Here is a 24,366-nt window from a genome sequence, read left to right as displayed (position 1 = left end):
ATAATAAGTTAAGGCATTTCGTTTCTATGCGTACGTTGTCACCTTTAACGTGCATTTATAAAAAGATCCACCTAATCTTGAACTGAATTATCCCAAAATATAATTTTGCTTCTGCGTTAACAAAACAGCACAACTTTAAATAGATTTAAAATACGTGATCTTCGTTTTGCTGGTTTCAAAAAAATATTTAGTTTAGTTTTTAGAGTAAGAGCATAAAATTACTCATTTCGAAGAAGTAAATTGCAACAAATTTAAAATAAGGAAACGACGTATTCGATTTTTCATGTGAAAATATTTAGCTGACAATAACAATTATTTTTGCAAATGAAGAAACTCATGTTTAATTGTATAAACCGTGACATTTATTACTTCCAAAAGAATATTATGATCTTGAGGGGCAGAAAATAATTAAAATAACATGGTGGTATATTTACTTCGTTTTATTTTTCTTCATCAAAGTTCTCAGAAATCAATCGTCTCCTACCTGGAGGTCCTGGATATGACCTAAAACTATATCCGATGGTGAAGCCCCACCTTGCGGGCGTTGGAGAGTGTGGAGCCACCCTTTAATTGCCATTGCTCCCAGGTCCACTCTGACCCGGAGTGGTAGTACCTGTTAGGGGCCCAACTATGGGTTAAATAGAATCTGACTTAAAAATATATACTCCATTAAAAATCGTTCCTCAAAATAACTAGATTCGGCATTAAATAACCTGAAAAAGGTTGATATGCCGTAAAACAAAAGCAACCACGCAACCTACCTGGGGGCTTACACTTGAATTCTATATGAGATATGTAGATATTCGAATGCTCCATTAACGTTATTTATCTCTCAAACACTGAATTAGTACAGAAGTTGAGAATATTATTTCCCTCTCTGCAATTGACTATTTTTATATGTTGTAGTATATCTTTTTTGCGTGTCGTGGTCTTTTTGGATTCCAAGACAAGAATTTACCTAGTCTGGTGGAGTATCCAGCTTCGTGTTGCTACTTGAGGTAACATCACTTGGAGAAGATGCACCATTCTTCGTAAAAGCTTGGGTTAGTCATACCGAGGAAATCTTATTTAGACTGAGAATACTATATGATATTGAATATTTAGTCAGGGTTTACTTGTAAGGTTGAATATTTAGTAGGAAAAATATTTTCGTGCCCAGTTGTTCTGACAGAGAGACCTTAGACACTTGAGAATAGTGTCTAGTAGGCATCCAAGTTCTCTCAAATAGAATGCACAGAGTATGTTACTGAAAATTTGCGTTCGATACTGTGGCTGTAGTTGCCACCAATGACTACCGCAACACTTAGCTGTAAATCTATTTATAGTTTCTGGAATAGTCTATCTATTCGCGATATAGAGTAGATTAACATTACACCATAACAATATTTAATAATAAATTATACAGACCACACCGTGGGATTTTTATGCAGCTCTCCTAATAAACATTCCATCAAGTAGTACTATAAGTTTCCAAAATAATATAATATAATATAATACCAACAATTTTTATTGATTATGATGATGATCTTTTCGTGTGAATCTGTTACAGACCTGGACCAGATGTGAGCGCTGGAGTAGGAGACAATTGAGGATAACTTCTGGTGTCTCTTGTCCCGGCAAAGGGACGTTATTCATACTACTGCTGTTGTTCCTTTCAAGCCAAAACGGTGAGTTCTTTTCTTTTGACATTTAAAACAAATCTAAATATAACAGAAAAAACCTATGCCATTAAGTCACCCATTAAGCTCGGGTTAGATCTTTTTTAATCAGAAAAAGTGGCTTTGCAAACCCAGTTAAGTTTTATGAAATATAAAAACAAAACCCATAATTAGTCTAACTCATAAGTCTCTCCTTCCACCTGCCCTTAGCTGCGTGTTAAATCGTCTACTCGTGTATATAGAAAAAGAGGAGGGCTAAAGAAAGTAACCGACAACATTTCATTTAGGATGCCAGATCCATAACGTTTCGATTAATGTAATTTCTGACCTTCTCCAGAACTTGTGAATCTGCGTATAATTTCGAGTGCGATCCTTTATTTAATATACAAGAGTAGAATACTCTCGCTCTGTACGCCATGGCTAGGCGGAGGTATTAAGTAATTTTTACTTGCATTTTTATTATCGCCCTTATTGTAGGTTGGACCTAAAACACATCGAAAACTGTCCATTAGAATTGATTATCCTTAACACTTTTATCCATTGTGTCACGGTTAATACAAATAATACAAATTATTAATCCTCTTTTGAAAACTTCAGCAATTTAATTTCAATTAGGTACATTAGTATATTTTTTTAAAAACGCAAGACACAGTTTAGTATGATAACCCATGATTTATTGAGTTAGTTATGCGGACTAACTCCAGTGCACTATATAAAACCGTAGAACACGATTTGGTACGATAACACATTATTTTGTAACTTAGTCTCACTGGTTTACTATCGTACATTAATTAGAACCTTAGAATCTGATTTAGTAAATTAGCATGTCAGTCTCACAAGATAATCGTAGTAGATTTTTAGAACTTTAGAACAGGATTTAGTGTAACAGTGAACTATTTAACTAGTTACTCCTCGTGGTTTGATATAATACACTATTTAAAACCGTATAATATAATTTTATATTGTTGTAGTGTCCACCTTACGGTTAATAATTAACTCTTCTGCTTACTATAAAGACCGGGAGAATATATCTCTTGGCGTTATGCACACTTGGCAGTTGGACTGATATGTAACCATTCTCTTTATTTGTATTTGTTTTTCAGTTCAGTATGTGTTGCTTCCAGTAAATACCGAACTGTCCTTCTTCCAGACTCTTACCCGTTCACCACAACTATGATGGTGCATGTTAAACCCATTGAATAACTAGTCATTTTGATTAATACCATGACCTTGTACTGGTCTATTTAAAATTGTGAGGTTTTTCACGTGATCACAGGAAATTTTTCCTCGCCGAACGGTTTTCGAAATGCAATGTAGTTTGGCTCAATACCAACTTGCTCATCTATTTTAATATTTCAGAGATTTTTCTCTATTTTAATGGCGGCGGGCCAAGAGATGTTCAATCTCGAATGAAAGGGGTTTCTCTGTTCAGCAATTCCAAGCTTACTGACGCTAGTTTCAGTTGTTTACTCAGATGGTGTTATCTTTAATTGCGTATATATTCACAAGTATTCCGGTTTACAGTATATTCTGTGTCAGAAATAAATATATCGTCCGAGATTCAGTTTGCAAATTCCACCATTTTAGAACAATCACGTTATCACATTTACTTACGAATGAAAACCATTATATTTCATGTTCTTTCATTGTGTTTCTAACGAAAGCAAACTGAATAATCAATATTCGGAGGCTGGAGAGAAAAGAGAAGGACAGTTATGGGGAGACACAATAAAGACGATTGGAAGAGAATGAAGGGAAAAGAAATAAAAACCTGACTTCAGGGAAAGTTTGAAATAAACAATTTGAAAAACTACAGCACACTATTTAAAAGCAAATTGCTCCGAAATGGAATAAGACGCCACAAATAGAATTCGGCCATCGCCGTCGATTTAAAAGTGAATTTTGTTTTATTTATTGGAATGATATGAAGCTGACAATTATTTCAAGGAAGCAGTTCCGAGGCAATGTGTTCCAAAGATGTAAAGTTATTAGAGATAAACCCTCTTTACGGACATTCCGTTTAATGTTAGGCCCATGGAGGAAGAAAGGAAAATTATTTGCAGCTGCAATAGAAGGTGAGTTATTGCTATGAAAATTTTCACCTTTGTTCTTGACCTGAAATCGAAGACTTACATCAGATCCGTTCGAAAATGGTTGAATCAGCTTACCGCTCTAGAAAATACATCATTCCCGACGCAATCCTCTATCTGTACACGAACAAAATATCCTATAAGGTGAAGTAATGTTGGGAGGAACTGCTAATAGTACCCTTTATTGCTTGAGAGAGTACAAAACCGTCTTCGAAATATAGTAGGCGAGGACTTTTTCGCTTCTTTATTTCCTCTTTTATTCAAGAGACGTTGCAAATCAATATCTTCAAGAGACGTTGCAAATCAATATCTTCTCTATCGATACTTTTAAGGCAGGTTCTCGACTGAGCTTCAATCTATATTCCTCCTCCGGCAAAACATTTGTAACAAATATAGTTACAACTGTCAGTAATTTCCCTTCCTATCTGTGCTTAAAATTAAACGAAAATTCTATGAGCAAAGTTTATTTCAAAAATTGTATGCCTGTGAAAAACAATACAGTGGGGCGGCTTCGCAGCGGATTATAACATGGTCGTGTTGAAGTCATTAGACTTCAACACGACCATAAGAGTTCTTGCTGAGCCATCCTCTTGGATAAGTAAATCTTACCCTAATTCCACCATTACTGATCATCACAGTATTGTCTCATCGTCTACCCGACACTCATTAACCTTTATCCTCGAGTTAGGCTTAATAAGTTGTGACACCTTCCCTTAATAAAAACAAAAAAACAAAAAAAAAAAACGAAGATTTGATTTTGGTCAGGTACTTTCTATAAAAATAATGATAAAAAAAGAAAGATTAGCAACGGCTCTGATGAGAAATTACCGTACACTCTAGATTGTGAAGTCAATGCATGTAAGAGGGTTCTTACTGTTATTTCGACGATTACAACAAAAATCAAGTATTTTCTGAACTGGTAGGATGATTCAACTATTTTCCTAGTAACCTTTTACAAACACTGCCTTAGAGAATGTTACAGGGAAACCGTAGCTAAATTTTGTTTTTGTTTTTATTGAAGTCAGTAATTACTAGTTCTTTTCATTCTTTTGACTCTCAAATATATATCCAATACAGTTAGACACACTAAATCAACCGAGAACAACATCTGTCTATATAAAAACATATAAGATATAAACGGGTATATACTCAAGAGTCAAAACAATGAAAAAAGAATATGCTGTTGTCACAGCCCTAGTAATTACTGGGGATGCAGTTACGAGACCCAGTATTCCTATCCCGTCGCAGTTAATCACCTGAAGACGGCCAGAGGATGGGTTGGTCGAAACGTAGTGAAACAACAATTCTGAAAGAGGATAACAGTCCGCAAAAAAAATTAAAAAACAAAAGCACATACTGTGTTCACTATCTCGATGTAATTTTGTTCAGTCTTTCACTGGTCCACAAATCAAAAAATTGTTGCAACAGAAGAAATTGAAATCAAGAAAGAGTGTTTATATAGCTTACAATTTTATTGCAAGTAGAATGTCGGCATTTCTTTTAGCACACCCCGTTTTCGAATTACAGCCCAAACCCCCATCGGAAGGGAGGGGCGGACGTCTGCTCTTTTCGATTATCTATACGGTTTTGATGGGTTTTATTCTCGATCCTCTATCGATCAGTGACATAAATTTGCAATTGGTTTTAATTCGTTTCTCGAATCAGCATACTTAAAAAGAAAGCATAATAAGATTTTACAATTTTCAGTTTTTAGTCTGCAACTTGAAATTATCAAAACAATCGAAGTCGCGTTTCAAACGATATGCATACCCACATCCTTAGTCCATATTACGTTAGCATCTAGCATCTAGCATTAGCATTTATATCCTTATAATATTTAACATTTATATCCTTATATCGTTAGCATTTATATCCTTATAATACGTATCTTACACTAAGCCGACTTTGCTGATTATCTCGGGGTAATCTCCATGCATATATCTATTACAATAGGAAAATGCGAGCATGAAAAGTAAAGGACTAGTTGTTCAAACTGGAAAAGAAAAGGACAGGATATTCTAGTAAAAAACATAACTTTATAACTTAGAATATTGCAACATTAAGGATTGATTATATAATGTTATAAATTGAATTAAAACATTTCTAATGTTGCAATATTTTAAGTTATAAATTTATTATATTTTTTACTAGAACATCTTGTTCTTTTTGTTTTCCAGTTTTCACAACTAGTCCTTTACTTTTCTATGTTTAAGCTTAACCATATTACTTTTCATGCTCGTATTTTTCTATAGTAATACATGATTTTTCAAAGCTTCCAATAAATTCACTTGTTCTTTCAGTCTTTTTTTTTGTGTTTGCCTCCATAAACACCTATGTAATATCAATGTCCGACACTCGTCTGCTTTCAATAAAATCCCCCAATTATCTCCCTTTCATGCTTTCATTCTCTCTGTTCCACTTGTTATTTATCTTTCCGTAACAACACTGAATTAGTAGCAACAGTATTCGCTGAAGCGACGTGGTTGCTATGGAAGTCAAAAAAGCGTTGCTCACCTCCTTACATATTTTTACGATTTTGAACGCTCATTATTCATAATGTTTGTTTTACTGAACGAAAATTGTAATTTTTTTTCACAGTATAGCTGAAGTGATCTATAAACTGTAACAATTGTTTGAAATTTGGTCGAAAAATGAGTGAGCAGTGAAGCTTTTAAGCAGTTCTAAATAATTAAAACTGCCACTTAACCATATATTCAAGCATTACTATGATATATATATATATATATATATATATATATATATATATATATATATATATAAGCTCTGTTTAATGCTAAATGTTAGAATTGGAATCATACCCCTACATAAGTCATTCGGACATACAATATGTTCGAGCCCTTGTTTGGGATGTGTGCTAGTCTATCGGCACTTAAGAGCTGAGATACAGCGAAACAGTCTTTCTAAATGACTATATATATGTGTGTGTGTGTGTGTGTGTGTATTCTACAGCAAAACAAGGCACAACTCTACGCTCTATGAAAGTCATCGAACTTAATTTCCAAGACTAGAATTTCGCTCTCATTTACACTCATCAGTTAAACATATCCGAACTGGGAATTTGGATGGTTTGGCTGTGTAAACAATCATATCATTTCACGTGCTGAATATACATATATCTATAATATAAATCTGTGTGTGTGTGTGTGGTCACGAACAGGCTCCTATATGGTTGACTATTTTAAAAAAACTAATTACATATAATGATAGATGTATCGAGACACAGGAATTGGTATGTTTAATCTGGCAGAACGGTGGTTCGTTAAAATTGTGGGGTCTGCGTTCGCGCCTGGTCCACAAAGTATGGAAATAAAAAAATTAAAAAAAAAAAAAAAGCATTTACAAGTGTTTTTGATATAGATGTACATAAGAATACTTTGATAAGTATGTTTTAACTTAAATAGGGATTGCATAATAAAATTGTGGGGTCTGCGCTCGCGCCTGGCCTCCATAGAATGGAAATAGGCACAAACTTTAAAGACTTTTCATATCTATCTGTGTAAGTATACTTTCATAATTATGTTTCAATTTGAAGAAATATGGTAAAATAAAATTATGAGGTGTTCGTTCGCGCCTGACCTCCATAGAATGGAAATATGTCACAAAGTTTAACAAGGTTCTTTAATATAGATCCACAGAATATTGTGATAAGTGTTTCAGTGTGAACAGGTATGGTATAATAAATTATGGAGTTTATCTATTTTCTTTTTACTTTCATCATATTTTACTTTGGTTTTGATACCCCCAAATTCGAAGCTATCTCTTTACAAGCCTTCCTTTTCATAACCTATCATACTTTCATAAATCAGAGTCCATTTTCTGTAGGCTGTTTTTGAACCCAGTCAAGGACGGTACTTTTGCTAGTATACATATATATATATATATATATATATATATATATATATATATATATATATATATATATATATATATTGTATTTTACCACCTCTGTTTACGCTTTTGAAGCCTGGACAACTTAATGTAGACACATAAACTTTACATAACATAAACCCTAACCCTAACCCTGTTCAGAACCTTCTGATGATTTTATAAAGTTATCGTTGAATAATGGCTTGAAAGTTTAAATTGAAAAAGTCGAGTATCATGGTCCAATTGTACTCTAAATGGAAACCTTCATTTCCAACGCGTCCCTGTCTTATAAAAGAGCCGATTGTTGATTTTATGTTTACCCGATCACTTAAAGGTAAATGTATTAAAGTCAAGTATCATGGTTCAATTTTGCTTTAAAAAGAAACATTTATAGAAGAATCTACAGTTGATTTTATAGTCTGAGCCTTTCTACTTGTGCGATGATAAAATTTCTCAAACGCGGTGTTAGACTGTATAAAAGTGTTAACTTTGGTCAAAATTGAACTTTTTTCGATTAGAAAAACCCATGTAAGAATACTCCCAGACACATAAAGTAGATCCGTATGAAAAAAAATCGGATCAACAGTTTCCGTGTTCTCACGCACATAAAATTCGTTTTATATAATATATAGTAGATATATAATTATTGTCGGAACGATTAAGTGGAATTGGGATTCGGAATAATTGGAACTTTTGGGTGTATCGGAATCGGAAAAATGTGTATCTATTTTCTGATGCCAAAATATTTTTTTTAATTGAATCTTTTTGCTTTTTCTTGAACTTAATTGGTAAAATGATGACTATCTATAAAAACTAAAACCTATTGATCACTCCACCACACCCACAAATGTATGTTTACGTTAGCGAAAATATGCGAAAATATGTGCACATATTACATAAGCTTTTATAGTAACCCGGAAAGTAAAAAAAAATATAGCTGTATAGCTAAATATTTACAGGTTTCAACCGATTCGAAATTAGAATCAGTAATTGAATCGGAATCGTGAAAATTTTGGAACCGGCTTATCACTATATATATATATATATATATAAACACCAGGTAAATATTTGCTACAGGTGAAGCAACCAATGAATTGATCAGGCTAGCGGCACAAGTGTGTAGTAACTAGAGACCTCTTCGGGCGATATTACTTATACAAAAGTGCAGTCAGTAGTCGCATTAAAATGCTTCGTTACTTGTAACTTGCAGACCGAAACATGCTCCTGGATATTTAGCGACACATTCATTTTTATGTAAATAATATATATATATATATATATATATATATATATATATATATATATATATATGAAACAGAGAGGGGGGACAGAGAGAGCTAGAAGGGGAATTGCAAGAATTTGTTATTTGATATTTTTGTTTTTATTCCCGTCTTTATTTCTGTCCCCGACTGTTTGTGTAAAGGAAACAATCGAACCGCTTGGTTTTATTTCATACGAGCCGATTTACTGTCAAGAATTGACGAAATTATTACTGTATCGATTACTATTTGTAGTTGAGATGAAAGTATTTTGCGCACAAGCCGAGTCTTGTTCAGCGGTGCTGCTCTACAGCATTTTTTCGTTTCAACTAAGTTTATATTCGTAAGATAATTTTATCGCGCTGCTCAAACTGTCAAACGGTTACCGATTGCAGATATATCTTACCTTTTCTTTAGATGTTTTGATGAGTTTGGAGCTGCTTATATATATATATATATATATATATATATATATATATATATATATATATGTTTGCTTTAGCGTGAAATAATTTGCGACTAAAAAGTTAAAATAGAAACATAACATTTCCATTATACATAATCGAAAACACAAACACTATATATATATATATATATATATATATATATATATATATATGGAGGTAGGTCCAACTGCTTGATCTCTTAAAATAGTGATTATAAATGTATTCATATATGTATAGCTAGTGAAGATATATATATATACTAGCGGGGGTACTCGGCGTTGCCCGGTTGTTTGGAGGTGTGTGTGGTGTTAAATAGAAACCGGAGGTGGAGGTAAAAGTTGGTAGGATCGAACCCGAAGCCTTGAGACGAAGTTTGAAAATAAAATCGGCCAGCCAGAATTAGTTACTGAAAGATGTTTGAATTTATTTAAGTAAGAACCAAATTGACAGGTGCGCGCACGGAAGTCGTAGAGCGATAGCTATTAGCAAGTGAGGTCAATGACTAGGTTTGTTTTTTATAAGCGAAGTAAAAAAAGAAAACAACGTTAAAACTTAAGCGGGGGGGGGGTAATCAAAACATCGAAAAAAACACAAAAAAACTAACGTACGGCAAACGAACGATGTTAAATGTAAAAATCGAAAAAACAAAAAAGAAAACAGAAAAACGAACACGTGAAAAATGGCTGAAATAAGCCTGTTTCGATATTAAAATTTAAAAATTGGTGGGTACCCGGGTGTTTTTGGATGTGTGGTCGGGTTGGATAAGCGAAGTAAAAAAATAAAATAAAATAAAATAACATAAAAAAACGAACGTTACATGAAAAATGGCTTAAATAACACTGGTTCAATATTTAAATTTAAAAAATCGAAAAAAAAAAAGACATCTCACACCACGATTCGAACCCAAAACGTTTATATAACGAACCAACGCGCTAACCAACTGAGCTAACGCGACGTACATGAAATTTGTTCAGTTTTTCAAGTACTTAAAGTAAATCAGGTCATGACGTCATCTGACGCATGCGCAGAACCGGTCGTCGTCACGAGAGGACCGTTTTTGTTGACCTCCCTGTCGAAAATTGTCGATTTCGAGGTGAAAAAATTAACATTTTTGACCAATTTTTCGATATTTTTCGAGCGATGGATGGAGCTTCAATATGATACCGAGTTTGTGAATTTTTGTTCTGTTTGTCGAAAGTTTTTAGCGAACACACAAACACACATACATACAAACATTTTCGCTTTTATATATATACTAGCGGGGGGTACCCGGCGATGCCCGGGTGTCTTGAGGTAAATCAAAACTCCGGGGGGGGGGGTTAATAATAAGAAATGTTTTGGTAGGTAAGTATGAGAATAGAACCCGTACCCTTGAGTTGGAAATTAATGTGTGGAAAAAAAATCGGGCGACGTTACCCATTAGGCCACCGCGATATACAACATACACAGGTTTGAATTTATTTATTGAACCACAAAAACAGGCGTGCGCAATAAATGTTAACTCTGCTGCTTCCATTTGACCTAATTAAGAAGGTCAAATAGAAGTCACGCAGTTGTTTACCCAAATTTGACTGTTTTTTTCCTCAACAGATGTTGGGGAGAGGGAAACCAGCTCCCAATTGTCCAGATTGAATAGAAATTGTCTGATGTACAACATTGATCAAAGCTGATTGCTTCTGGACATTTCCCGGCACAATGCCGAGGACTTGTTAACTTTGAATTAGTTTTGCTTTTTATACGAAAAAGCCTCATACACACGCGAGAAGCCAAAATAGCAATAATTTTGTAAAAGTCGACCTAAATAAATCTAGTGGCGGCGCGCTTTCCCAAATCGTACATATTATTATTTAGGACCCATATAAACAGTTGTAAGCGATCGTAATGACACCGGAACCGTGTGCGAGAAAAGCCTTTTGAAGACATACACGAAATGTTCACACACATTTTGCCTTTTATATATATACTAGCATGGGTGCCCGGCGTTGCCCGGGTGTTTGGAGGTTTATGTGCTGAGCAAAAAAAAAAAAAAGAGAGAAAACAAAACGGTCAATTTTTTAAACTTTGACCCCTATTATGACATCTTAAAAGTTATTGTTTTGGGCTCAAATGTACACACACAGACAGACAGACACTTTCACTTATATATATATATATATATATATATATATATATATATATATTTACACAGTGATCACCACTTATCAAGGCCCGGAAGCCACTCAGGGATAAGGGTTATTGCAAGTACATTACGTTAGTGTGGAGATTTGCTGAAATATTTACTTAAGGGGGCGGTTCATTAGGAATTTGTTAACATTGGACTTGAAGACAACCAAGTTGTAGTCCGGAGGGAAGCAGGCAGACGGAACAGAGTCCCACAGGCGTGCAGTTCTAAGAAAGAAGCTTTGTTCATGGAATCCGCATTTTGATTAAGGCACAGATATAGAGTGGGGGAGATTTTTCACAGTGGATTCAGCTAGACGGGTGTTTTTCGTGAAAGATTGGCGAGGGGGGGACCAGAGATTGGAGTTCAGACGAGCATCTGCCATGGAAATAACGATAAAACAAGGACAGGCTCGTAACATCTCTTCTGTGGGAGAGAGGTTGCAGGGTAGAGAAAAGGGCATCCCCCACTAAGCCACGAAGTCTATTTTGTACTCTGTCAAGGCAGGATAGGCTGTTTTTAGCAGCTCCTGCCCAGATATGGCAACAGTATTCGATCCTTGGACGTACTTGGCTTTTATATAGATAGAGAATTGCATCAGTAGTGAGATATCTTCTGGAGCGGAAGAAGGATCCCACCATCTTTCCAGCAACCTTGGCAACAGACTTGATGTACGTGTTCCATTTCAGATCAGGAGTAAAGGTCAAACCCAGAAGCTTGTCAAAACACGGGGCCTCACCCAGATGAGAGCCATCCATCACAATTGATGCCAGATGGGGATCAGAGCGTTGATGATGTAAGGATAGGAGTTTGGTTTTGGATGCATTAAAGGTAACCAGCCACATCTTCCCCCACTGAACCACGCGCTCGAGATCAGAGGAGAGAGAATCAGAGAATATATATATATATATATATAAAAACTCTCTACCTTGCACTACCTATGTCTGTAGACCTGTTCCAAAAATCCCAAAACTCCATCATGAAAAGTCTCCAGAAAGAATACACGGTTAAACCCAGAACTCCATCTTCCAACGAAGACTCCCTCTACCGTGTCACCTTCTCCAATATCAGAGGTCTACGTTCCAACCTTCTAGAGGTTGAAACTTAATTACAGGTGACCCAACCAGACCTATTATTCCTAAGCGAAACTGGCATTGGACCGACTGTTTCCCTAGATGAAGTCGTAATTAAAGGATACTCTAACTTGAATGCTTTTCAACCGTTAAAACAAACAGTCTTTCGCTTGAAAATTATTTTGTCAGTAAGTCAATTAATTTCCTGAAATCATTGAATCAATTTGCTTTCATGAATTCACAAGTTTTTATGTTATTTCAGGGATCATCAGTTGTTTACACTGTTTTTTAAACTAAGACTAACGTGAGTGCGCGGCGTTGCCCAGGTGTTTATAGGTGTGTGTTGAGTCAAAACAAAGTTGTAGTTGGCAGGCAGACAGGCAGGCAGGCTCGAACCCGTGACGCGAAGACGGAAAAGAAAATGGAGGTGTGTGTAACGGTGTTGGTTGAGCAAAAAAAAAAAAAAAAAAAATGCGAGCGAAAAAAAAAAGGGGGGTAGTAGGCAGGCAGGCAGGCAGGCTCGAACCAGTACCACGAAGGAGGAAAAGAAAGTGAAAAAAAACCGGAAGTGGCGAAGGTTTAAATTAAGACTAGACAATCGAAAAGAAGGAATTACTTTGGAAAATATCGTCGAAAAAAGCGACCCCTCCCTGTAGAAAAGTGCCAAGTTGAGGATGAAAGAATTAATGTTTTGGGCCAATTTCTCGATATTTGTCGTCCGAAGGGTCGAGCTTCAAAATGTTACCGATCTTGTGAAAATCTGTCGGCTCTGTCAAAAGTTTTCGGTATACATACATACATACATATAAACTGACAGGTCAGATTTATATCACAGACTAGCAGGGCTAACCGGCGTTGCTCGGGACCGTATAAACAATGAAAAAACAAAAGCAGATATTGAACATATGTTTTATTCTTAGGGGAGAGAAATCTTTCATCTCAAGTTTTAGCGTTACAAACAAACATTTGTCTTTTATATATATAGATAATGACAGGTTTTTTGGGGCCCCCCTCGAAGATAACTGATCAGTTGACCAACTTCTAGTGGTCCGTTTGACGTGAAATTTTGATATTTGTCATCCGGGTGATGAGGCTTCGATATGATACCAAATTTGTCAAGTTTGGTTCCGTCTTTCAAAAGTTTTAGCGTTACAAACAAACATACACACAGACGTTTGGCTTTTATAGATATAGATATAGATATAGATAATCGATTTATATATATAATATATATAAAGACTGGGTGCCTGGCGTTGCCCGGGTGATTGGAAGTTTTTGTCTGTGAAGGAAAAAAAGTGTTAGAAGGCAGGCAGGTTGGAACCCGTGACACGGAGGCAGAAAACCTAAAGTCTTAACCGCTACGCTACGGTGACAAAGGAAGTGAAAGACGTTTAAATTTAACGATTAAAACGTTAAGTGAATGAGTTCACTTAACGTAAATTTAACGAGGTCAAACATCACGAGGAGAAGGAAATGACGAACTTAACTTTGCTTTCAAGCCAGTTTAGCTTTACGCTCCACAAAATGTTGGAAAAGTAGCTCCCGATAAGTCGATGAAAATAAATGTAGACTCGACGTGCATTCGCAAATCGTAGATATTACAATCTAAGGAGTATATAAAAAGTTCTAAGACATAGCCCCCTCCCCCGAGCGCTCTTCCCGCCCCGAAAAAGCCTTTGCCGGACATACAAAAAAAAATTAAACGCACACATTTTCGTTTTTATATTATAGATAATAGCTCATACTATACAGTTAAGATTCGGCCATCCCAAAATATGTGAGAAATCTGGCATGGATTGTGAAAATCTTCATGCTTCACTATTATTATGAGAATAAAGCTGTACTGTTTTCTTAGCTCAGCGGGCTGCCCACCTGGTGATGTTAATATGACTAATAGAATGTTCACTGTATTTACTATTACACATAATACATATATTATTCTATAACAAACGTAAGTGAGCCGCCTCTCTAAACTACACCTGTCCCATTTCTTTCAGATTAGTAGAGTTTTAATAGTAATTATCCTTGTCCTCCCAAGAAGACACTATTCCGGTGCACATTTCTTTGTTTTTTTTTTTTTGTAACTTTATAGGCCTGTAGATATACCGAGTGGTACGAGGCTGAACGTTATCAGTTACAAACTTTATTAAAAACGACGCGACCTTGCTGCCTTTAAAGTACGCTCGAAAGGAATGAAGACATTATTTCTATTTCTTGATATGGAAATAATCTAACTCGCTTTTTTCCTACGCAATCATCTATGATAGAAATCTCAGCTGTCTGTTTAAATTTATTTATGTACGTATATATGTATGTCTGCCTAAATCAAAGGCTAAGGGTGGGGTAACCCTGACAGAAACCTCCGGAGATGCTTAGACCCGGTCAACTGTGGCATGCATGATCCACCGGCGTGTGGAGTATGCTCTGGTGCCCAGAAACAGAAGTCCCAGTAATGGATCAAATGGCATAGTGGGTGGAGAGGGCTCTCGTAAGTCGTGGTGAAGGCAACCTTTCTAGGAGAAGGAAAACCCTGATATAAAATCTGCGGCTGCTGCTTCCAATGATGTTGACTTGCTCTTGTTGGTTCAATGTGGCAGTTGTTCAGAGAGTGGGATTGTCTCGGTGCAAAGTCTTTCCTCACTATAAAAAGCTTCAAGCGCAGGCATTACTTGATATGCAATGGAATACACATTTTACCATCAGTGTGTATCTCGATAACAAAAAGGCTGGCTTTAGCCGAAAATGGCAAACGGACATTCAATGAGGACTGATGCAAATATGGGCGTCAATGGTAATAAGGGCTCTGGAACTTCCAGGGTCTGGCCTGGTAGGTGTTCGGAGCACCACAGCTTGGTCCCGGTCATCAGTGAATGTGCAGGATTATAGAAATTTGCGCTCATGTTTGCGTTATTTGAGCCAGAGATATATTAAGTAATGGCAATACTCGAGAACGAATTGCTGTCATCATGTTTGCCTAAAACTTTCGACAGAAGCGACAGATTTTCACGAGATCGGTTACATTTTGAAGCTCGACCCTTTGGACGACATTCTACAAGGAGGTGTCGGATTTTTTGCCGATATTTTCGAAAGTCATCTCCTCTTTTCGATTGACTAACCTTAATTTAAACCTTCACACAGATGAGTGGTTTCAAAGGGTTTTACAAAATATTGGGTATAAAATTTACATGCACTAATAAAAGAGACCGAAGCAAAATCAAAAAATTACCCGAACGATTGATCAAATCAAAATTTGATTTGACGGCAAATGGGTATATAAAAGCCGGAAATATTTAAAGAAATAAATCAGATATACAAAAATAACTGTTACCAAACAATAGAAAATTATAGAAAATATCATATTCTAGCGTTTTTAAGCAGTTACATATTTCTCAATATGTCAGAGCGAGCGTCAGTTAGGATTATGTTTACTATTAGGTCAAAATACCGTAACGAACGTTTCAGAAAATAATTTGTTGGAATGTGCTGAAAAATAATTGAGTTCTGTAAAAATACTATTTTCTCTCTAGAATTGAATAGCTCCTGTTTTGTCTCTCACGTGACCATTCGATGCAAACATGATTAAAATAAGTAGGAATAAAAATAGTATCAGATATGAAAGAATTTATCATTTCTGACACAAACGATACCTCTGAAATAGTTCATTAATATCGGATATGAAATTAATTTAATATCAGGAAGAAGATGCAATGTAATACGAAGAATAGTCGGAACGAAATTGACTCAGTCAAAAAAGTTTAAATGCAATCCAACTATTCATAGGGTAATGAACAAAAAAGTTTTTGAGACTAGCCCCAAGTTCGTATTGCTGTCAGTTAGGGTGAGATTAAGGTTAATTTAGGATAGTTAGAAAACTAAGAGATGTTTTGACAAAATAATTTATTGAGCTTTGTGAAAAATACCCCTTATTTGCACTTGTATAGTTCTTGCTTTTTATTGCACGCGGCCATTCAATGCCGACATGATTACAATAAATAGAAATAAAAATAATAACTGAGAAAGACTTTAACATTTCTGCTGCCGATGAGTGTTAGTCTGGTGCAAAGTTGACTTCATAGTTCTAGTGTTAGTCTGGTGCAAAGTTGACTTCATAGTTCAAGTGTTAGTCTGGTGCAAAGTTGACTTCATAGTTCAATTGTTATTCTGGTGCAAAGTTGACTTCATAGTTCAATTGTTATTCTGGTGCAAAGTTGACTTCATAGTTCAATTGTTATTCTGGTGCAAAGTTGACTTCATAGTTCAATTGTTATTCTGGTGCAAAGTTGACTTCATAGTTCAATTGTTATTCTGGTGCAAAGTTGACTTCATAGTTCAATTGTTATTCTGGTGCAAAGTTGACTTCATAGTTCAATTGTTATTCTGGTGCAAAGTTGACTTCATAGTTCAATTGTTATTCTGGTGCAAAGTTGACTTCATAGTTCAATTGTTATTCTGGTGCAAAGTTGACTTCATAGTTAAATTGTTATTCTGGTGCAAAGTTGACTTCATAGTTAAATTGTTATTCTGGTGCAAAGTTGACTTCATAGTTAAATTGTTATTCTGGTGCAAAGTTGACTTCATAGTTAAATTGTTATTCTGGTGCAAAGTTGACTTCATAGTTCAATTGTTATTCTGGTGCAAAGTTGACTTCATAGTTAAATTGTTATTCTGGTGCAAAGTTGACTTCATAGTTAAATTGTTATTCTGGTGCAAAGTTGACTTCATAGTTCAATTGTTATTCTGGTGCAAAGTTGACTTCATAGTTCAATTGTTATTCTGGTGCAAAGTTGACTTCATAGTTCAATTGTTAGTCTGGTGCAAAGTTGACTTCATAGTTCAATTGTTATTCTGGTGCAAAGTTGACTTCATAGTTCAATTGTTATTCTGGTGTAAAGTTGACTTCATAGTTCAATTGTTAGTCTGGTGCAAAGTTGACTTCATAGTTCAAGTGTTAGTCTGGTGCAAAGTTGACTCAACATCTGAAAGAGGAGACAATACAAAATTGCTCCAGTCAAGAAAAGTCAATAACACCCATCTTAACAACTGCAGTATTTTTCATAGGGAAATGCAATTCGAAAATATTTCTGATTTATTTGTTAACAAATTCTTTCCACGTTTTCGGCCATTTTCTGATGGATGGCCACCTTGAATAATTATCTCCCTCAACCAACTCGACCGTTTAAAAACATTTCAATAGGAAAAAAATTGAATTTAAACTGAATAATTTTAACTCGAAAAAACCTGTTTAACAATTATTAAAACAGTCTTAGTTTTAGTCATCGTTCTAGCAACATCGGGAATGTCTTTAACTATTATACCTTTTTTTTCGAAATGAAGTAGGGGTCTAGGCGATGCACCTTCCCAGTCATGACTTCTTTCGCTGAAAGAAAGGGGTACTACTGATCGCCTGAAGATCCTCAACGTGGAATTCGAGCGGCTATTTTTATAGTCAGTCAGTGTCACATTATAGGGAGCTGTTTTTCTCCATCTCCCAACATTGTGCCACATCTTATTGCAGTAAAAAATAAGAAAATGCCAACTCGATTAAACGCTTTAACGGTTCCGTATGTCAATCGAGTTATCTGAGAATCTGACGAATATTCTGTGTGATTTTGATGATTCGAATTACGGTTTGGTGTTATTCTTACATTTCTACCGATATAACCTTTGATGTTCAGGTGCGTATTGTTGAACTCTGCAATCTGTACGGAATTGTTTATTTTATTCATAGGAGTCGCTTGTTGTCGTTTTGTCATCGATAACCAGGTAGAAGTCATAACCGGGTAGAAGGTAGAAGTCATAAGTAAGGTAGAAGTCATAAGTAACTCGTAATTGTATTTTTAATATCGCTTTACTACATTCTGTCACTTAGAACTGATTATAACTTAGCACCTTCATCCTTTGCGGCGCAGGTCCTTACGAAAAGTCAGGATGAGAATAGTAGTCTGATTAATCCAAATAATTTAAATTATTTATCCATAATTCTCGAATATTTTTTTTTAAATAATATGTATCATTGGATATCTATTTTACGCAGCTTTTAAAATGTACTTTCGTTGTTCAACACTAGTAAATAGCATAATGTTTCTATTTACTTGCCTCCCAAAGAGGGAAGTTAGACACAAGGTAGGCTTTTAATATGAGGAAAATCCAGGAACAAAAGAAAATGTCTCGGTCATGAAGAATTTCTCCCCTACTGACGGAGGACAGAAAAGGTGAAGTCTAGCATCAGGACAGACACTACACTGTGATCTTGGCCCATTAGTGTTTATGGAAAGACTGATTTAATTGATTATGTTTTATCTGTATGACCCTTTCTGATACTATCTTGTCAGTCGTGTTAAGTAGATTCGCCAAAATACATAGATGGGCTCATAGCACCATATCGTGGAAAGATTATTATTAGACGCTTACTTGTTGCGGACACCATTTACTTTGTTCGCCTACAATCTAAGCGCAATAGAGAAAGTGCTACCATGAAGACAGAATCCCTCCCATCAAGTTTCAATTAAATTCTGGCATCCTGCCATGCATTACAGGAAACTAATAAAGACAGTCGAATAACAGATCGATCGAAACGTTGGGGCAAAAAATGAGGATACTAGAACAGCTGATAATAATATCAAATCTTTAAAATAACGGAGAATAGCAATGTCAATATCTCGATGCCTCCGTTCAATATCAAGAGACAATGGATACCCCTGTGAGGGTAGTTGGGCGTGTAATTGTGAGGCAAGTGTTGTGCAATCTCAACCATTAAGTCCAGTGGCAAGAAAGAGATTCCAGGACGACTGAAAACAATGCCGAGATAAGCGGAGAGCACATACAGCGCATGTACTTCTCAAATCGTCACACATTTTAGTACTGACCAGGCTCAACGTTGCTTGGTATGAAAAGCCTTCTTTATCCCCCAACTAAATGTATGTATATCCTTATTAAATAGATGAATCATTCTATATATACCAATATATAGTTTTTTGACTTCATTTTCCACTCTTATTGTCTCCTATATAAGCTCCATTGAAATTTGTTGAGTTTTATATTATCCCGATATGTCTCCTCTTATATAAGTGAATTTGCTCCCTTCTTCTAACTCATCAAGTTATATATATGAGAGAGAGAGAGAGAGAGAGAGATAAAAGAAGCAAATAAACATCCTTATCATCTATATAATGAAATGATTGCAGAAATTCCCTTCTGGACCAAGTTACCGTAGGTTTGCAATAACAGATGCCACATACAAATTTATTATGTATAACTATTATGCACCACTTTATGTAACTTTCGAATGCCATTTTAGACACATTTATCCGTTATGATAAAATCCTACATTACATCCTAGAAGCAACATTACCACCATCGCCAACATCTTTAGAGAAAATAGTTCGTATTTTACCCTCTAATTCTTATGTACTCCCACCGCACCCAGTTATCACATTATTACTATACTGACCTTGCACCCTTTCTAATTGGATCACAAACTCCTATACATACCATTAACTTTCCATTTTCCCATTACATAAATAACAATTTCTCCCTTCTAAAATTCCTTCATTTCCTATTTGCTGAGACATGACAAACCGATTATTCCGGAATAAAATGTTATTACATAAACGAGCACGCTTAGCATTTACAAACATGGCTGCTCTCTCTACACTACACTACCATTAAAAATAAATTAATTTGCATACAACCATATTAAACTCCCATTATCAGAAATTATAGTACTGATACACTAACATTTAAACGTGTACAAATTAACTATTCAATACAACCACAACTCAAATACCCTGAAAACAAATTATATTAGATTTGTTTAACCGTGTTTACTTTTGACGCTTTCCGAGCGGCGATGTTTTCATTCTAATGTGCTTCATTACGGGCCTTTACATCTTTAAATATTTTTAGTTTTTTATAACACCAAGCACTTCTACACGTAACCCTCAATACAAAAACACCATACCCTGAACCCAATATTTCCTGCATGTACGATATATACTTACTTATTCTAAAAACACGAACTCTTCTTTGGTGTTTGCCTTTGACGTTTTTCGGGCGGTGATGTTTTTCTTCTACCGTGCTTTATTGAGGTCGTTATGTTTTTAAATATTTATAGTTTTTTTTTATATAACAGAAAACAGTTCTACCCATCCCCCCCAAAAAAAAATTACCATACCCTGAAGCTTATATTTCCTGCATGTACGCTATATACTTATTCTAGAAACGCGAACCATTTTTTTGTGTGTTTATTTTTTACTCTCTTCGAGCGGCGATGTTTTCTTTCTACTGTTTGTTATTACGGGCCGTTACATTTTTAAATATTTTTAGTTTTTTTCATAACATCAAACAGTTCTACATCTACCCCCCCCAAAAAAAAAATACTATGCCCTGAACCTCATAATTGCTGCATGTACGCTATATACTTACTTATTCTACACACTCTACCCATCCTTTGTATGTTTGCTTTTACCCGAGTTGTACTTTTTATACTTGGAAGAAAAGATTTTTACCTTACCTCCAATTTCAAAATTTCCTTAAAAATTACGAATTTTATAGGTTTCTTTCTATGTTGATTCATCACATCTTAATTAAATTTGATTCAAGTACTTTATGAGATATAACACCCTCTCCGCGCAGTTATTCCCTCACCCCCCACATAAAACAAACAAATCCTGAACCTATTATTTTATGAATGTAGATTAAAAACTTATTTACTTTGCATGAAAGCACACTTATTTGTTATGTTTGCATTTACACCAGTTGTTCTTTTTTTTATATATAATTTTTTTTTACCGTGGCTCCAACTACACATTTTTCTTTCAAATGAAGACTTTTCTAGGTTTCGCACTATGCTGATTTAGAAAATCTCATTTTTATTTGACGGATACAAATAGTTTCCGAGAGTAGTCACAGGCCGACCGACACAACAACCACCAAATATTTTTGTGGGTTCAGAGTATTTGCGCGTGAGAAACATGACAGCGGTTATCAAGGTTACATATCGGGCAAATTATTGGACAACTCAACCCACACTCAGAAAATGGAGTGTCTATTCCAAAAGCCGTTATTAACATAGGGAGGTTGGCGGTTTCCATTCCGAAAGCCGTTCTTAAAATGAGGATGTTGGAGTTTGGGCAACAACAACAACAGCTGTGCTTTAAATTTTTACGGGTGGGGGGCATATTTCCACCAGGCAACGCCGGTTAACGAGTACTGCTAGTGGTTAATAATGAAGACCATTGTCAGAGGGTCCTGATGAGCCTAGGTGAGATAATATTGATAATTTTTCCGTTCTTATCAATTGTACAATTATTCTGTGAACAGAAGAAAGTGGAATTCCAATGTATGCGACGATTTTTGATAAATCTATAATATAATTTCATGAGAATGTTCGTGCTCATTTAGCCCGTATGATACTCGCATAGGTATATTAAAATCTTAAATGCAAAAATACCAATTAGTATAAAATACCAATGCTTAAAACTTTTACTCTTCTTTGTGCGACTTCGAGTGCAGGCCGTCGGCGAAGGACATAAAAAGTTTAATTATGCATAAATTATATTTCTAAAGTGTTTTCTTTATGTATTTCATGTATGTGTATTGTCAGTATCATCTGTTGGTATTAGATAAAAAGTATTATTGTTGTGTGTTTAACTGGTTGCATACTTTAGGTTGTCTATTAGGAAAACTCTTACTTTATTTACTTGCACACTTTCTCATAGAGTCGAGTTTAATGTGGGGTATGCTTGACTAAAATGCAGACCTAGTGTCGGTATCGAGAACGCATAAATCTGCCTAGTTGAAATCGTCAGCATCCCTGATATTGTGACCTTAAATGATCAAGGAAAAACCAACGGAAAAAAAGTGGGAGGGGTAATTCCTGGAAGTATGATCCCGACAACACCGAGTAGAACCGGTACATAATCTACATAGTAATTTGTAATCTTACCGTGAGGGCCAGAAACAAAGAGCTTCCGACGCACTCAAAACCTTAATTTACTTCCGCGATGTATTATGTCTCCTTCCAGAAATAGAAATCTTGGTAATATTCTTATCCTATGTCCCGGAAAAGGTTGCATTCTTTCCGAGTTATGGAAGAAAAGTAGTTTTTACTTACTTTGACATACAGGGTATAAATGATTGTAATAATATATAATCGCCCTTTACTCTGAATAAAAACTGGTATGCATATATATATATATATATATATATATATATATATATACGTGTTAACATACATCAGTTTTTATATAGAGTAAAAGGCTATTATTATATATATATAATATTATAATAACCCTTTACTCTATATAAAAACTGGTGTATGTTAACACATATGCATATATATATATATATATATATATATATATAGTTTTGTGGAAATATTCTTTATTCACATATATTTCCCTTTTTATGTATACTAATCCATTTTTAAGAAGCTCAATGTAATTACAGGGCATATAATGAATAAATGACAAAAGTCTATATTCCAAAATTCATGATGTTGCAATTTACTCTTTTAATTCAGTTGACCGTCACAATTCTTGACAGTATTTGTTTCGTAGTACAAAATTATTTACTTAATTATCATATCAATCAGTGAATCTATATAGCTCTTAACTCATCAGAAGAAATAGCAACACTCAATCCACCAAAAGGAAATATAATGCGTTTGGGCATGATTTATAAAATCCGAAAATTAGAAGTCAAACTGCAAATACTTTATAGTTTGCTTACATTACGCCATTTTGAACTTAGAAATAAAGTCACTAAACCCCACGTATTTGTATTAACAAATTACATTAATTTAGGTATATTTTGCCAGAATTGTTCTATTTAGTAGTTAGTAAATTTATTATTTATAATTAATGTATCCATATTTACCTAAACCATATCAATGATTGTATTTTATTACACCTGTGTACATATCAACCTAATACGAAACGTTTTAAATAAACTATTTTCAATTTCTGGTTGTATTAAATTATAAATCTGAATTTAAATTTATACATAATTAAGTTCTTATTACTGCTATAATTAAATTTATTACATAAATTATACTTTTTCTATTCCTTTATTCTAAAACTATAATTGTATTTAATTACAATATACGAATCTCCTATGTAATCCGTTAACATAATTGTTTACGTCGAGCGAAAACATTAATAATTCAACTCATTAATTTTAAACTGAACAGAGTTATTTCTTTTTAACTGGTTTCTTCTCAGATTTTTATTTAATTCCTATCTTTATTTTTCTTTTCTCCTTCCATTTTTCTTCCTAATAAATATTTATATAGTTCCAATGCCATTCATTTTGATAGTGCTCATTAATTAATTCAATATATACTATAAATTACATAACTATATATATATATATATATATATATAATGTGAGTTGCTTCTGACAAGATGTGAAGCCAATTGATGTTAGGAGCTAACAAGAACAAAAACTGATTTTTGCAAAAACAGATGATTATTGGCCTTATTCTTCAAAAGAGCGAGGCTGTATGTAGGAGGAAAACAGTCAACACAGAGTTCCACGAGCATATTGTACTTGAAATGAAGGTACTGAAATAGGAATCCGTATTATAATGAAGTATATAAACAGTGAACCAATGGAGACAACTAGACTACTAGCTTAAACGAGCTGGAAGAGAGGGATTTCTAAAGAACAAATTGCATAATAGTCTCAGTCTTTCCTATAAATTACTAACATCAAATTTGTGAGAAAGGTTTGAGAGAATAAACAAAAGTCAGATACGTTTCTGATCCTTATCAAGTACCCTCAAATAAGA

The 24,366-nt window shown here is 34.8% G+C and overlaps 1 protein-coding gene across 2 annotated transcripts in view; it reads left to right on the top strand.

The window, feature by feature from the left end:
- Nucleotides 1-24,366, top strand: part of LOC145303507 (uncharacterized) — a 571,276-nt gene that overhangs the window by 206,075 nt on the left and 340,835 nt on the right. For both annotated transcript variants that reach the window (XM_080144939.1, XM_080144940.1), the window contains exon 2: nucleotides 1,550-1,667. In XM_080144939.1, the coding sequence (XP_080001065.1) occupies nucleotides 1,550-1,667 (118 nt within the window). The remainder of the gene's footprint in view (nucleotides 1-1,549; nucleotides 1,668-24,366) is intronic.

The sequence above is a fragment of the Euprymna scolopes genome, chromosome 19, assembly GCF_053919585.1.
Source record: "Euprymna scolopes isolate OS-2025 chromosome 19, ASM5391958v1, whole genome shotgun sequence".
Lineage (NCBI taxonomy): Eukaryota > Metazoa > Mollusca > Cephalopoda > Sepiida > Sepiolidae > Euprymna > Euprymna scolopes.
This window is presented reverse-complemented; position numbering and strand designations above follow the sequence as displayed.